Below are 14,891 nucleotides of genomic sequence, written 5' to 3'. Positions count from 1 at the left end.
ACGTCACGAGTTATTTTTTGGACCCAACATCCAATAGGAAAATTCAACTGCAGTAGCCACCGTTCAACCTGAAGAGGGCAGCACTCAGACGTTTTTACACCATATATTGTAGTATTGAAACACTTTATATCCAAATGTCAAAAAACTTACTAAAATCAATGAACAGCACTAATAAAGCATCATTCTTGCAGATCATTAACTAAAAAAAGTTGCTTTAGGGTTTAGTTACTCTATGAGGAAGTGTCTAGCGTGTATTTTGGGAACGTGAGCGTCTCTTTTATCATAAACGGTTTTGACGCGTGTGCAGCAGGCACTTATTTTGACAAAACACGTGATCTCTCGACACGCAGGACACGTTTTGGAAAAGGGAACCACACACGTGACAATCCGAATACTTAATAATAATCCGAATTAGCGCATATTATTTCTCTGGGTCCTTTTTTTTGCTTGTTTGTTTTTTTTACAAACTTTGTATACATTTGTTTTGCTGAACACAAAGGAAGATATTTGTAATCAAGCAGGAAACGGGAGCACCATTGACTTCCATAGTAGGAAAGAAAAATACTATGGAAGTCAATTGTGCTTAAAAACGATTTGGTTACAATCATTGCTTTAAAAAATCTTTCTTTGTGTTCAGCAGAACAAAGAAATTTATACAGGTTTGAAACAAGTTAAGGGTAAGTAAATGATGACAAATTTTTCATTTTTGGGTGAACTATCCCTTTAACATTTACTGAAAATGCACGCACAAACATGCAAATGGATTACAATGGCCACAACAGTCAAGACTTTTTCTAAAAAAGCTAACATTTCCAAACCGACACTTCTCTGACAAAGCGATGATATACGGCACACGCCACAATGGATTTTATAGGCAATTTATAAATGTAAATATGTCGGTCCAACTAAATTAAAAACCTTGCAAAACAAACTGTGATTAATGAAGTGAGAAGCATAAAAACTTTCTTGTTTACATTCACACTGCTGTACTCATGTAAATAAACAGTGTAGTGACCTCTGACAGCCAAGTCGTGTGGATTTATCTGTCCGGTCTAAACTAATGCTCCCAAATCTGAATTTAGAATTTCCGGAGACGTTTGCTAAATTTGTTCCCAAGTTGGGTCACTAGATAATTAAAGCAGCACTGAAAATAGCCACCATTTATTCTGCTTTTTAATAATTCACACACAAATGTGAATGACATGCTATATAAAGCAGATTTAAGGACTTTCCAGCTGGATGTTTATTAATTCGGACAAAATGAATCTGTCCGTCTCTTCCGCTCCTCACCTGTCCTTTTCTCTTAGCGCGCCTAATGAACTGATAAATTTCATCCCACTTACTCGGTTATATTAATAAGGTAATTTCAGAATCTTCAAATATCTTCTGAGAAGACCAAGTCCCGGTCTTTCAATCAAACATCATCTTATCTCCCTGGGAACCTTTCCTAACTAACACGTCTCTCAGGGTCTTCTAATCTGTCTCATGACCTCTACTTGTCTTACTGTCTTCCTATTACAGTTTGTCATTGTTGTTACCCTCACTGCATCGTTCATGACAGGTCCCCCCCATACATTTCCCCGTTTCTGTGTACTATGAAACCTTAAATTGTGATATTTTTTGATTATCGTTTTTTCGTCCGAAAGAAAAAACTAACAAAAATACAAACATAAAATACATTTCGTAATTTTCTTTTCTGTGCATCACTAAGTATTTTGCAGTTAATGTGACTGTATTAATACCTTACTTCAGAGTACTTCATACTCAGTTCAATTTAAATGAATTTAGCCAATGCACTATAAGCAGCTTTACAGAAAATGGAATGAGAAGAAGAAAGGTATATAAAATATATAGGATATATGGTATTATCCAAAATACAGTACAGTGGCTGTACCAAGTACAAAGACAATCCGACGGTTATATACATAGCGCTATTAAATAAGCCTGTGTATCATATATTTTGCAAGATAGTAAAAGTGAAGTGATTGTCAAGTAGGCCTATGGTAACTCGTACTTAAAATGTGACCTCTGCATTTAACCCCTCGTAGAGAGTAGTGAACACACGCACTGTATATCATGAACACATACACAGCCAGAACAGTGGGCAGCTATTCACTGCAGCACTTGGGGAGCAACTGGGGATAATATACCTTTCTCAAGAGCAACTCGGTCACTTACTGCCTTTGAGAGGAGACCTTTGGTGTATATATTGTATATAAGATGTATATAGCTGTAAAAAAGTTGTGTGTAAGATTGTAAATAGAACATTAATTTTATAGTGCTATCAGCCAATATGCATATCAAATCAAAGATGTAAAGTACTCAAGTATTTTTACTTTATTATTCTAGTACATTTTTTAAGTATTTGTACTTTTTCAGTTTTTTTTCTTATCATAATATCGTACTTTTTATCACTACATTTCACATTAAATATAATTTAATACCTAATTACATTTAAAATTTTGTACTTTGTTACTTTTACTCAAGTATTAAAGGTAAAAAAAAACTTGTATTCATGAAATACTGAAGTTAAAAGTACAGTATTATGCATCAGAATGTAATGAAGTATAATGTTGCCAAAGAAAGACTCTGATAAAGTACAAATACTTTAAAGCAGGGGTTTTCAAACTGGGGTCCGGGGACCCCCAGGGGGCCTCCAGGAGATTCTAAAGTGGCCCCAAAAAATGTAAAGTCACAATATTTTCCCTGTCGTGACGTATATCCAAGTGAAACACCTTGTGAAATGAAAAAGGAGGGTGAGACTTAAATATGTCCTTCAAGAATTAATTGGGTTGTTGGAAGTTGGGTCATGTTGCTACATGTATTTGGTAATCGCTGTGATCTTTTCTAGGGCCTTATGCACCCACCATACCCCGTGACTCGAAGTAAAGAGAGATTGTTTCAAAGAGGGGAGGAGATTTGCATTTTGCATTTAAGGTTATAAAGGCACACACATTTTTTTTAAATAATGAAGCTCACAGATAAGTAATTTGTAAAAAAAACCACAATATTAAAAAAATATTTTTTAATTTTAATTTCATTGTGACTTTAAGAGAAAAAAAAGACAAAAATGGTTTTAATGCTTATTACTTATTTGTTTATTTTTATAAAATGTATTTAGGTGTTTATCTTTAATTTCTTACATACATTCCAGTATCATTTACATTTGCTATTTACATTACATTTGTATCTTTATTGCAGTACAGTCCCCTTTGTCTCACTTACTGGGACTTTTTTAGCAGTATTCATTGTAAAGCTGCAGTACTAATACATTTGAATTCAAAATGTTCCTCTTCAGGTTAATACATCCAGCATTACTATAGCATAAGTGTAGCCAATTATATTTGTTATATATGTAAAAAATATATTATAGGTAGGGGTCCTTTACAGAAAATGTATCATATTTAGGGGTTCTTAAGTTTGAAAACCCCTACTTTAAACGTTACACCTCTGCAAATTTTAAATATCAGAAAACTAATTTCAAAAAGATATCAAACAATGATTGGAAAGTTGCATTAGTACTATAAAGAAAATATGCCTTTCAAGATTTTTAAAAAGGTTTTTCATTACCATCAAACATAGAAGTTGTTGGCATTGGTAAGAAAAAAAAATATATAGTAACTGTAAGGTTGTAAGTCTATTACATTAAGTGACATTTGTAAATTAATATCTTAACCCTAAACCCTATAATGTCCCAGTTATAATGTCACAAATCTGCCATGTCTAACTGCACCAAAGTGATTACTGAAGCAAACCGGTTCACTCTGCTGCCACCTCATAACACCTGCAGGGTGATATTTTTAAGGCATGCAGGTATAGCTCTAGTCTAACTGAATGTTGAAAGACTGCGATCTCAAAGTATTGGCCAAAAAGTATATTTAAAAAATGTCACACCACACTTATTGTATATACTGTATCGGGTTTCCATTTCATGGCAACACTTGCGTTTGATCCTAGTTGTACTAGACAAAAACGAGAATCAGAATTTTTGATGACATGTCTCTGAGCTTATTAATGCAAACTCAGTTTTACAACTTGTTTTTCATTTCAAAGCTAATCACAGTCAACACCAAAGAGGATTGGTTATTTCTAGTTTTACTGCTCTGCAAATTTCATCTACATAATATTGAGATGGTTTATATGCTTGCTACTTTATGCTTTATACAACCAGATAAAGAAAAGGGGGTAAGATTTTCTGAAATGTATCCTTCTATAAATATTCTCATGAGCTTCAAATAGACACATATTATCAAACACATGATTTATTGATTTGGTCTAATTACAGTACATCCCCATCTGACCTTTTTATAGTTTTGTCTTAGTTCACCTAAAAACCGATTAGAAGCCCCATTGACTTCCATAGTATTTTTGTCAATCTGGCTTCTGATCTGTTTGGTTACAAACATTGCTCAAAATATCTTCCTTTGTGTTCATCAGAAAAAAAGAAATTTATACAGGTTCATAACAACATGAGAGTGAGAAAATGATCACAAAATTTTCATTTTTGGGTGAACTATCCCTTTAAACTGTCATTCCCAGTTTGTCTCCAGTAAAAAGTTATGTTTTATAATTTACAAACTAGTCTGCCATTAAATGTGTGTGTGTGCATATGATTGCGGCTGAAATTTCACATTCACACATACGCATGCATGACATGCTGGTAGTGGCGCTCTGTAAAGGACCTCAATTGGAAATCAGTGGAGAATGAAACTGAATTTGTGAGCCTGGAAACTCGATACCGGCACACTAACTTCATTCATCAAACAAAGCTGCTCTGATTTGCCTTCCTGTCAGAATCCTTCCTTTGAGAATAAAATCATGTGGCCAGCAGTCGTACCCACCGGGGCACTCAGACCGTATAGCAGACCTTTGGGGTCAATCTCATTGGGTTTGACTGTGCTAAATACTCGGAAAGCTCAAACCTTCTTGTGCTCGTCTCTTGCAATAAAAGAAAAGGTACATCAGTATCTTCTTGCACGTGCCTACTTTGCATTATCATAGAACTACACATACAATATAGAACCCATATTTTAAAAGCATAAAGGCCATTGCATAATGTCTAGGTCTTGTGTTTCATGTAGATGAGACAGCCTTATTGAGAAAAGCAATAACTTTGAAGTCCCTGTGTAAGTATCTGTGCGTTTGAGCATTTACAGCTCTAAACTGTCTAAAAGCACATACGTTGTTGCACGCAATGACACAAAACAGGTTATGCACAGCACATGCATTCGCATCTTAGCCATAAGTTTAGTGTTTGGAATGAGCAAAATATAAAGGCTTGCAAGAAAAAAATGGCCAAGCTGCCAAACCCTTTGTGTTCTTCCGGAAGGGTCAACAGCCTTTTGAAAGGTGCGATAGTGAGACCCGAACAATAGTCAAGCTTACCCTGTCATCATGTGCTGTCACATGCAAACGCACAGTGTTGCTGTGTCAGTGGTCTACAATGTGGAACTAAAGCATCAATAGATGTTTATACCTTGCTTTGAGCATATAAGCTTAATCCTAATGCAATTTCTGGCTGATGAAAGACTTCCAGTTGATCCGATGCTGGTAAATATTAAACTCTACAAAATGCAAAATGAAAGTAATCTTTGCACGATAATACGTTTATGTGACACGCTCAATAGAATCGGTCTAGATCTGCTGTGAATTTAAAAGGGGACATTTCGCAAGATTTTTTTAAGATGTCAAATAAATCGTTGGTGTCCCCAGAGTACGTATGTGAAGTTTTAGCTCAAAATATCATATAGATAATTTATTATAACATGTTACTTTGTAGGTGTGAGCAAAAATGTGCTGTTTTTGGGCGTGTCCTTTTAAAATGCAAATGAGCTGATCTCTGCACTAAACGACAGTGCTGTGGTTGGATAGTGCAGATTAAGGGGTGGTATTATCCCCTTCTGACATCACAAGGGGAGTCAGATTTCAATGAGCTATTTTTTCACATGCTTGCATGGTTTGCCAAAACTAAGTTACTGGGTTGATCTTTATCACATTTTCTATGTTAATAGAAGCACTGGGGACCCAATTATAGTACTTAAACATGGAAAAAGTCAGATTTTCATGTCCCCTTTAACTAGAATATTCAAGTAGTGCTTGGTTGTGCCGTTGATAAGGTGTTTAGCTATACTGCCCTAAAACAAAAAAAGGTAACCCCTACGTCTCAGCACTATCTTTACAATATTTTCATGCACATTAGATTAGTATATTCAAATCTCATTTGGATCCCCCATCCACCAAAAAAAAGATGAACTTGATAAATAATTGCAACATTGATGCACTTATTTGAACAGGTATATATGAGATCAAAAAAGCAGACATTTAGATAAAACATAAGAGAAGATCAAAATAAAAATGAAGATCAAGGGCAATGGGTGGGGAAACAGAACTCATCTGTACACAGGTCGCAGCTGAAATGACATCAAGATTTGTTTAGCCAGCTAAGCAAATAACAAAAAGCCCTTGAGATCTGTCACTGCCAATGTCGTCCTGGGAGGAGTCATAACTCACAGCTCAGCGTTTTGTGAAAGACTGTCACCTGGCGTGGCAGCCTTATTATTGTTTACAAAATTAAAATCAAAACATTTTTGTTAGTTAAGCTAACATTATTAAATATTAAATAATTAAACAAGAATAAAAAGCTAACTAAAATGAACTACAAATAACGTAAAAATTTAATACCTTCATTGAATTTACGAAAACACAACAGAAGCAGAAACTAAAAAAATGCTAAAAAAAAACTTAAACTAATCATGCAAACAAAAACTACACTGAAAAGACAAGTGCAAATTTAATAAAACTAAACTAAATGTTGCAAGACATAACCTTGCTGCAAGGAGAAATATATATTTTCAAATGATGCTCTACTTTTCCCAGGAAGTCCCAGGAATTCATCCTATGATAATTTGTGGTGCATACAGGCTTTACAATCCGTAAGGTGGGTCAGCATCTTTATGATCTGCTCTTGTTACGAGACCACCTTATCTGCTGCAAGGGCCTGCATCTACAATCACTGATGAAATCGAACACGGGAAGGATACAGATCATTGAAATTCTATCATCCCCCAAGGCACAAGACCAAAACTACTGATGGATCTCTGTCATGGGCCTGCATCATTTAGAGTTCAAACAAGAGCTGTGAGCCCAAACCAGGAGCTCATGGGAGAAGATACAGGGCTGTACACGAGATGCTGTTGTCAGCATACCAATTAGTCACGAAAGCAACAAAAGTGACTTAAGGGAATGAGAAGGTATTTCACATGCAATACACAGTAAGGTTGTTACTCAACAGAAGACCACGTTGCTGTCACATTACCGAATGGATTAGGTATGTATAGGAAGACTGATAAACAGTTTACTGAGCAGTTTAGCAGTTTCGAGAACATACGCCTTTCAGAAAAAAAGAGTTTGAATGTAATTCTGGAGGTAATCACATTCCATCGTGGATAATGTGCACCAGCAAGCCTTACCGCTTTTTGTAAATAAACAAGAAATGAAAATAAATGCTTATCTTCCATGACAAGCTTGGACGAAGCTGATAATAGGTTTTGGTACATTATCCAACAAAACAACAGCAACAGTAAACTTAATGAAGCTTAAGGGGGCGTGCACAACAAAGCTTTTACGCCTGCGGCCGGCGCATGTTTTCAATGGTTTCCAATGGAAGCTCTGCTTTTTTCAAATAAGCCAGCAGCTGGGGGATTTTTTCTGCGCTGAAAACCCACCTTTGGCAGTTTTCCGCGCTCGGCGTCGAGAGTTGAAAGAACTTCAACTTTGGGTGAAAAGCTCTGCTTGCCAATGTCAGTTCTCACACGGCCGTCCAATCACAGTGGAGGACGGGACAAATATCACAACAACCAACCATCTCACAGCTCAAGTATCACAGCTACCAAAGCGCTCGGCTGAAGAAAGCTGGCGCTCAGCTGAAAAAACAGCTGACAATCAGTGTCCTCCAGGCATTTTCAGCCGCGTTTAAAAGTTTTGGTGTGCACAACTCCTAAGGAGCAGGACACACCAAAGCTTTTTTACGCGGCTGAAAACGCCTGGAGGACGCCGTAGCTGTGATACTTGAGCTGTGAGCCAGTTGGTTGTTGTAATACTTGTCCCAGCCCTCCTCCACTGTGATTGGACGGCCGTGTGAGAACTGACATTGACGAGTGGAGCTTTTCACCCAAAGTTGCATCTCTTTCAACTCTTGACGCTCAGTGCTGAGCGTGGAAAAACCACCGAGCGTCGGCTTTCAGCGCGGAAAAAATCTGCCAGCTGCTGGCTGTTTTAAAAAATGCCGCACTTCCATTGGAAACAATTGAAAACATGTGCCGGCCACGGGTGTAAAAGGTTTGGTGTGCACGCCCCCTAAGAGTAGAAATGGATATAGAATGGACAGCAAATGTAACTGCTTAATTAGGCACCTAATAGAAAAATATTGATAAATTAATCAGATCGTAATCTCATCGAAGAAGTGTTTGATGTATCGGCAAAAACTGTATCGCTGGTGGAAAAATCTATTTTGTGTTGAATCGTAATGAACTGTCCGATTTACACCCCTACTGCAAAACATAACTGTAACGTCAATAGTAGAACTTGGTAGCCTAAACAACATATATAGCATTAACTAGCAAATAGCACTAACTCAACAGTCACAACTTTGTTTATAGCACTGTAACAACATTGTAATTCATTTAATGTGTAATTTACTGTTCGACTGTAATGCCACAGTTGGTGTTATGTCAAAATTGTAAGGTTTGTAAGGACAAAGGACTTCTACACTGTAAAAACTTAGCTGTAATTATGCAGCTGGTTGCCAGTAACTTACTGCAGAAGATAAAGACAGAAAATGTTTCATGTTCATTTAATTTTGAACAAACTCTTGCCAGTAAATAACATAAATGTAAATTCTACAATAAGTTACTGGCAGCTAGTTGCCAGTAATACCCAGTAAAACTGTAATTTCTACAGAAATTTGTACAATAAATGATGCACAAATGAAATATAATTTTCTTTATATATTTCTAGCATAATAGAAACACTTCAAATGTCTAAAAGATAACCTGCAGTCATTTACCCTCAATCCCATGAGCACCTTTGAAATTCCATTAGTTGAAAAATGATTCATAAAACATTTGCTTTCTACGAATGATAAAAGCCTCCATGTAGATGAAAACCCATTTAATTATGATTTTAAGGATGATTGCCTAATATTAAATGAGTTGTTCTGATTTCACACAAACTAAAATGGAACAAACACTACCAGCCTGCAGCATGAATGAACATATGGAAATGCTACTGCTTTGTGATAACACAATTTTTTCCCATTCGCCATACCACTTAATGATATTGCTGCCCTTTAAGGTGTCATTTGAAAGAGACTTTCCGCTTTGAACTGGCATTTAAGTCATTTTTCATATTCCCTGTGCTGTTAAAAGCACCTCACCTCACCTAAGGGACGTCATTCCTATAGGAGAACAAAAAACGTAACATTCTACATTTCTGGCATCAAAAACAAAAGCAATTGGATCTACAGTATTCCATTTCCTTGATACACATCCTGCATGGTGATGCTTTATGTGAATGATTCTGAGTCACTAGATTGACTCTACTAAACTAAAAGGACCTCAACAGTGACTCATTCATCTCTCAGATTCATTGTTATGATTCAAATACAAGCAGCCCTGATTCACTCAATTGAATCAGCACCCATTGTGAGGATCAGAGCTTTGACTTGTAATAAGAGAAATGACAAACAGCAGGTATTCCAATGCAGCGTCGTATTGATCAAAGCTTCAACATCTATTATAGCTTCTATGACCCACAGTGAGTCTGCCTGGCATTGAATAACAACACGGTAGGAATAATGCACGCACAGCTTTTCATTGAGGTCTTTTGTGTTCTCGTCTGAAAAAGCCCATATTGCAAAAATATGATAGCTTTTCGAATTTATTTCATATGTACATATTACGCATACTGTATGCACAAAATAATTTTTTATATATTTTCGATTTTTTTTTTCAGATCTCATACTGAGAAATGGAAATAAATTATAAATGTATATAATTATTAATATTTAAAAAGTAATTATGTGTAAATGATTCTAACTCAAATAGGGACCAACTGCATCTACAAGCAGATGTGATGTCAAAATGATAATGACTTAAGGAACTGTCTCTGCTCTGTCACCTGACACTTACTATAACAGTAACTCTAGCTGTTAACAGTGATTTCAGAGCATGTTGTAAATAGTCAGGGATCTGCTTGGATCAATACCGAAAAGAAATTGGATGGGACCTCTGATACCTCTTCGAACAAGGAACCATTTTTACGGTCAGCAACTAAAATCCATAACATATATCTTTTTGTTTCATTCATTCATAAGTCAACAGTGTGACAATGGGAATATAAACACTCTGTATTTATTATGGACGCGCACTATTACATTTGCGTATCAGCAAGTCTAAAATCTATTAATAAGAGATGTGCACCTTGAGTAGCCGAAGTGTTAAAAATAAACTATATTACTGTATATATAATACTCCATATAATTGCTATATAGCCTACTATATAGTAATAGGCAATAGCAACTATTAGTGTAATGGGGTCACATGAAAAAAAACACTAGTTGTTTATGACCTTGCAGACGGTGGATCCCACATTCGCACCAAAAGTCACCTTGGAAGATGAATGAGTGTAGCGTGATATGGCGCAAACGAAACTGAACATCCTATCACCGCAAGACTGCACACAACCACTGACTCCCAATGCGAGCGGGTCACATGACTGTACTACGGCAACGACGCCGCTTTATTTTGGTCCATCACCCTCTTGAAGAATATCTATAATTAGACGTCGCCTCGTGCGCCCGAATTTGACCGAACGTGGACGAATTCGTTCGGGCTCGCGACAGGACGCAGTGATTTTTACAGTCCAATATCTCCATTTGTTCACATTCCATGCAGGTGTCCCACTATGAACAATATGGTGATGTTACGAATCCTTCGTCTATGTGACACATGCAATAAACTGGCAAAATAAAAGTGTGCAAATTGCTTTTCTCAAGGTGAGACCCTTATTTATTCTTACCTTCAGCTGTCGCCTGGCCATGTCGGTCGGCTGCTTGGCGTTGAAGGGATAGGCGACGCATCGCATCACAAACACATAGAGTTGCAGCTTCTTTTTCCGTTCCTCTTCTTCCCTATGCAGTTTTTCCACGTCCTCCTTCTCATGCTCGCTGGCGGCCGACGGGCTCGGGCTGGACGGACGCGCGCTGGAGCCTCGACTGGCCGGTTGGAGCCTATCTGAGCTTTCGCTGGTCCTGCTGGGAGAGATGCGAGTGGACCCGGTCTGAGGTGCCATCACCTCTCTGCTTTCCTCTTCCACTATCCCGTCTGATTCTTCCTCGCTGGACGACGGATCCAACATTTTTGCTCTCGGTTAACCGCACAGGCAAATTAAACGCGCGATGGGATATTTACAGCGAAAGCTATCAATGACAGCACGCGATGCTCGGCATGCAGAGGGTTTGTTGGTTGGTTTTTAATATCCTGAAACACTTCGGGTGCTGGAATGAGATGCGGAAACGAACGCTGCAATCTCTTCGCACGGCTCGAGCTGGGATGCTGCTGCTGCATACGTCTTCCGTGCCGTTACTCCGTTCGCCAGTCATTGCGAGCGACTCGAAAGGAAAACGGATGGGAGGGGCGCGCGCAACGAAAAGAGCGAATGACGGCCACTTCCTGCTGAGGCGCGAGTGAGACGCAGGCGCTGTCCGTGGTGCTGGTCGCGGGTCATTTCGGTCGAAAAGATGGTGAGGTTGGTTGACCCTGAGAAAGTGCCATTATTTAAAATAAATGAACCTCGTGCTCAGCACAAGAAGATCCATTTAATTATCTTTGTTTACCAAATAGAGGCCTAATTATTTATTTTTTAATACGTCTGCAAATCACTATTACTAAATTTATAATTAAATAAAGTAGGCTATTTATGTATTTATGTTTTTTCAGACTGTGTGGTTACAAAAATAAATGTTAACATTTACAGAATCTTTCTGCTTCATAAAAGGTTATTTTGTGGACAAAAGCTAACTATTTACATGTAAGACATGTTATTTTAAGAACCTTTGGAGACCCATATGGCTCTTTATATAGCATCCATGTGACAAACCTTTTAACAGCTTTATTTTTAAGATTGTAGCAATTGGCAGAGTATTGCATTAGCATCTCTGAGGTAGTGGGTTCGATTCTTGGGGAACACACTGCTCAAATTGAAGGCAATGTAAATTGCTTTGGATAAAAGTGTCTGCTGAATGCGTAAATGTAAATAATTTTTTTATGCATGCATTTGATTTCAAACATTTTGATTTTTTTTTTATTTAAATTATGTAGCAAAAAAGTTAAAAATAATTTTAGGATAACTAAATCAACCTGACTAAATTAGCTCACACTAACAAAATATTTTTAAGGGTTATATCAAGTTAAACTATCTCCCTATAAGGTCACATTTGCTAAAAATTGTTTCCTGAGGTAATACCTGCACATTTTAGCTTTTTACGGTGCAGCAGCTTTTAAATATTCTGGGTAGAAAATACATTCTCCTATGATTTCATCATTTTGTGCTGTGTTTAAATATGTATAAAGATTTGCCTTTCTACTTCAAAAAAGGTACAGATAGTTCTTACAAGTTGGTTTTTGGTGCACTCTAAAAAAGGGTTGTGTTAAGTTAAACCATGGTTGGTTTAAATTAACTTAGAAAATGTCCATATTTGACGCAGCCATAAGAGGAGGGGGGCATTTAGCAGAAGCTGTTATTTTATTTAGGCATTTTAACCAGGGGCATTTGTCTATATACAATGTAAACCAACATGCCTTCAGGTTATTTTGGGGGCATTTCCTACGGCTATAAAATGCTGAAAGTGTTCATCACCCCCTAACAAAACTACCACAGGAGGAGCAACCAACTGTAGCAAGAAATTAAATCAATAAACAGCAAAGCAGATACAAAGAGGAAAAAAATCAGATAAGTAACAGTGGAAGGTGATCTGAAGACAGTTTGATTGATGACAGAACCACACTGTTTTCTTATGTTAGACCCGCTTTCTCTTCTGATCTCATATTTTTACCTCTTTTTCAAATCCATCTGTCAACTACGGGACTTATTTTCAAATAAACAAGTCTTATTTCTGATCAAAGCATCCATAGAGTATTCAGGATGTGTTGCCTGCAAAAACAAATGCCTATTTAAATCTTTTTATTTTTTATTTTTTTTTGCAGCATTGGATTTTAAATATCTGGCTTACACTGAAATAAATACATGAACCAAACATGGCCCTATGGCAAAAATTGCTCCTAACTATTTTCCATCAAGGCTTATGGATTGTGCATTTTCCTGATGGATTGGAGAAATGCATTCCAATAATGTAAATCAGTGTTCACATCATTTGATCATTTGTCAAGATTATTCAACCATTGCGAAATCACATGTAAAGCCACAGTGACATGTTTGTGCCTTGTCCTTGGATTGATCATATTTAAAAGAAAGATGTAATTAAATTTAGCAGCTAGCCAAAGGTTGCATGATAATTACACAGAGAAGCTGCAAGGTTTTTGGCCATAATCGAGTCAGAATAAGAGAAAACATAAAAGTGTGAGAGAATATCCTCACAAAAGTATTGGGGGGAAAAACGAAGCACTCACTTTGCTCTATGGGATTTGTGGGAGAATTAGCATGTTAAAACTATAAATACTAAATCCCAATGGTTAGGACTATCATACCAGATGTTCCACAAGAGCGGTGCTCTCCAAAAACGTGTCTGCATGTTCACACATTTGCTAAATATAGAGGAGTTTAGTTTTCTTTCAGAAAAATCACACTCCTGGAGTGTAGAGACAAACCCAAGTGATGTAAAAATATGTCTCTTTGCAACAAAAGCAATTATACCTACACAGAACATATTTTCTCTCTTTGTAAGGATATCTTGCCAAATATTTGCTTATACATTAGTTCAAGCATATTTCAGGCTTATTTCCTGCCGTTTTTTCTACCATCTTCACGGATTTCCTAAATTTCCTACTGTTTCTGTGGCTCAACTGGTAGAGTGCCATATAGGTAATGGGTTTAATTCTTAGAGAATATATGTACTGTATGCACGGCAAGTGGGATAAAACTGTCTGCCAAATCAATTTGCATGTAAATGTTATTTTGCTCAGACTTTTGGCATTATATGGGGTTCGTTTAAAAATGTGAATATGGCTAAAGGGATAGCTCACACAGAAATTAAACATCTGTCATCATTTTCCCACTCTCATGTTGTTACAAACCTGTATACATTTATTTGTTCTGATGAACACAAATGAAAGTATTTTGAGCAACCAAACCTATCAGAAGCCCCATGACTTCAAAGTCCTATATTACTATGAACAGGGGACAATACAATGCGCAACATAGCTGCTCTGGTGACAGAAGTCCCGCCTTCTAGTTAAAAAAACAACCATCAGTCAATAAAAAGACTGATGATTCTCTGGGGGAGGGGCTCTATACAGATTCACGTGCGGCACTTGTCAACCTGTCCACATTTGCAGTACCTGACACAACCTCAAAAAGATATTTTTAGCAAAATTTGAGCTCAAGAAGTTATGGTACAGTTGAGGTTTAATTGCTGGGCAGAGAAATGTTGTTCAATTGTGATTTTAGCACATGATTTTAGAGATTCCCAATTGAAGTAGATAAGACTCTATTCTGAAATGACTGCCCAGAGGCGCTTACATGGCCTCCTAGAGGCACGACTGCCTTAAAGGGACTTTGATATAGCACAGATATTGGCATTTCAGATCACAGGAACCACAGGAACGTTGTTGGAAGTACTTCCTGCCCAGACTTTCTCCAGTAGATTTTGGCACAAA

The 14,891-nt window shown here is 37.2% G+C and overlaps 1 protein-coding gene across 9 annotated transcripts in view; it reads right to left on the bottom strand.

The window, feature by feature from the left end:
* Positions 1-11,698, bottom strand: part of cadpsb (Ca2+-dependent activator protein for secretion b) — a 129,493-nt gene extending 117,795 nt beyond the window's left edge. For 3 of the 9 annotated variants that reach the window (XM_073870379.1, XM_073870378.1, XM_073870382.1), the window contains exon 1: positions 11,077-11,698. In XM_073870379.1, the coding sequence (XP_073726480.1) occupies positions 11,077-11,415 (339 nt within the window). In that variant the 5' untranslated portion in view covers positions 11,416-11,698. The remainder of the gene's footprint in view (positions 1-11,076) is intronic. The other 6 variants (XM_073870386.1, XM_073870383.1, XM_073870380.1 and 3 more) reach the window with 3 other exon arrangements.
* Positions 11,699-14,891: the final 3,193 nt, after the last annotated feature.

This window comes from Misgurnus anguillicaudatus, chromosome 8, assembly GCF_027580225.2.
Source record: "Misgurnus anguillicaudatus chromosome 8, ASM2758022v2, whole genome shotgun sequence".
NCBI classification, from domain to species: domain Eukaryota; kingdom Metazoa; phylum Chordata; class Actinopteri; order Cypriniformes; family Cobitidae; genus Misgurnus; species Misgurnus anguillicaudatus.
This window is presented reverse-complemented; position numbering and strand designations above follow the sequence as displayed.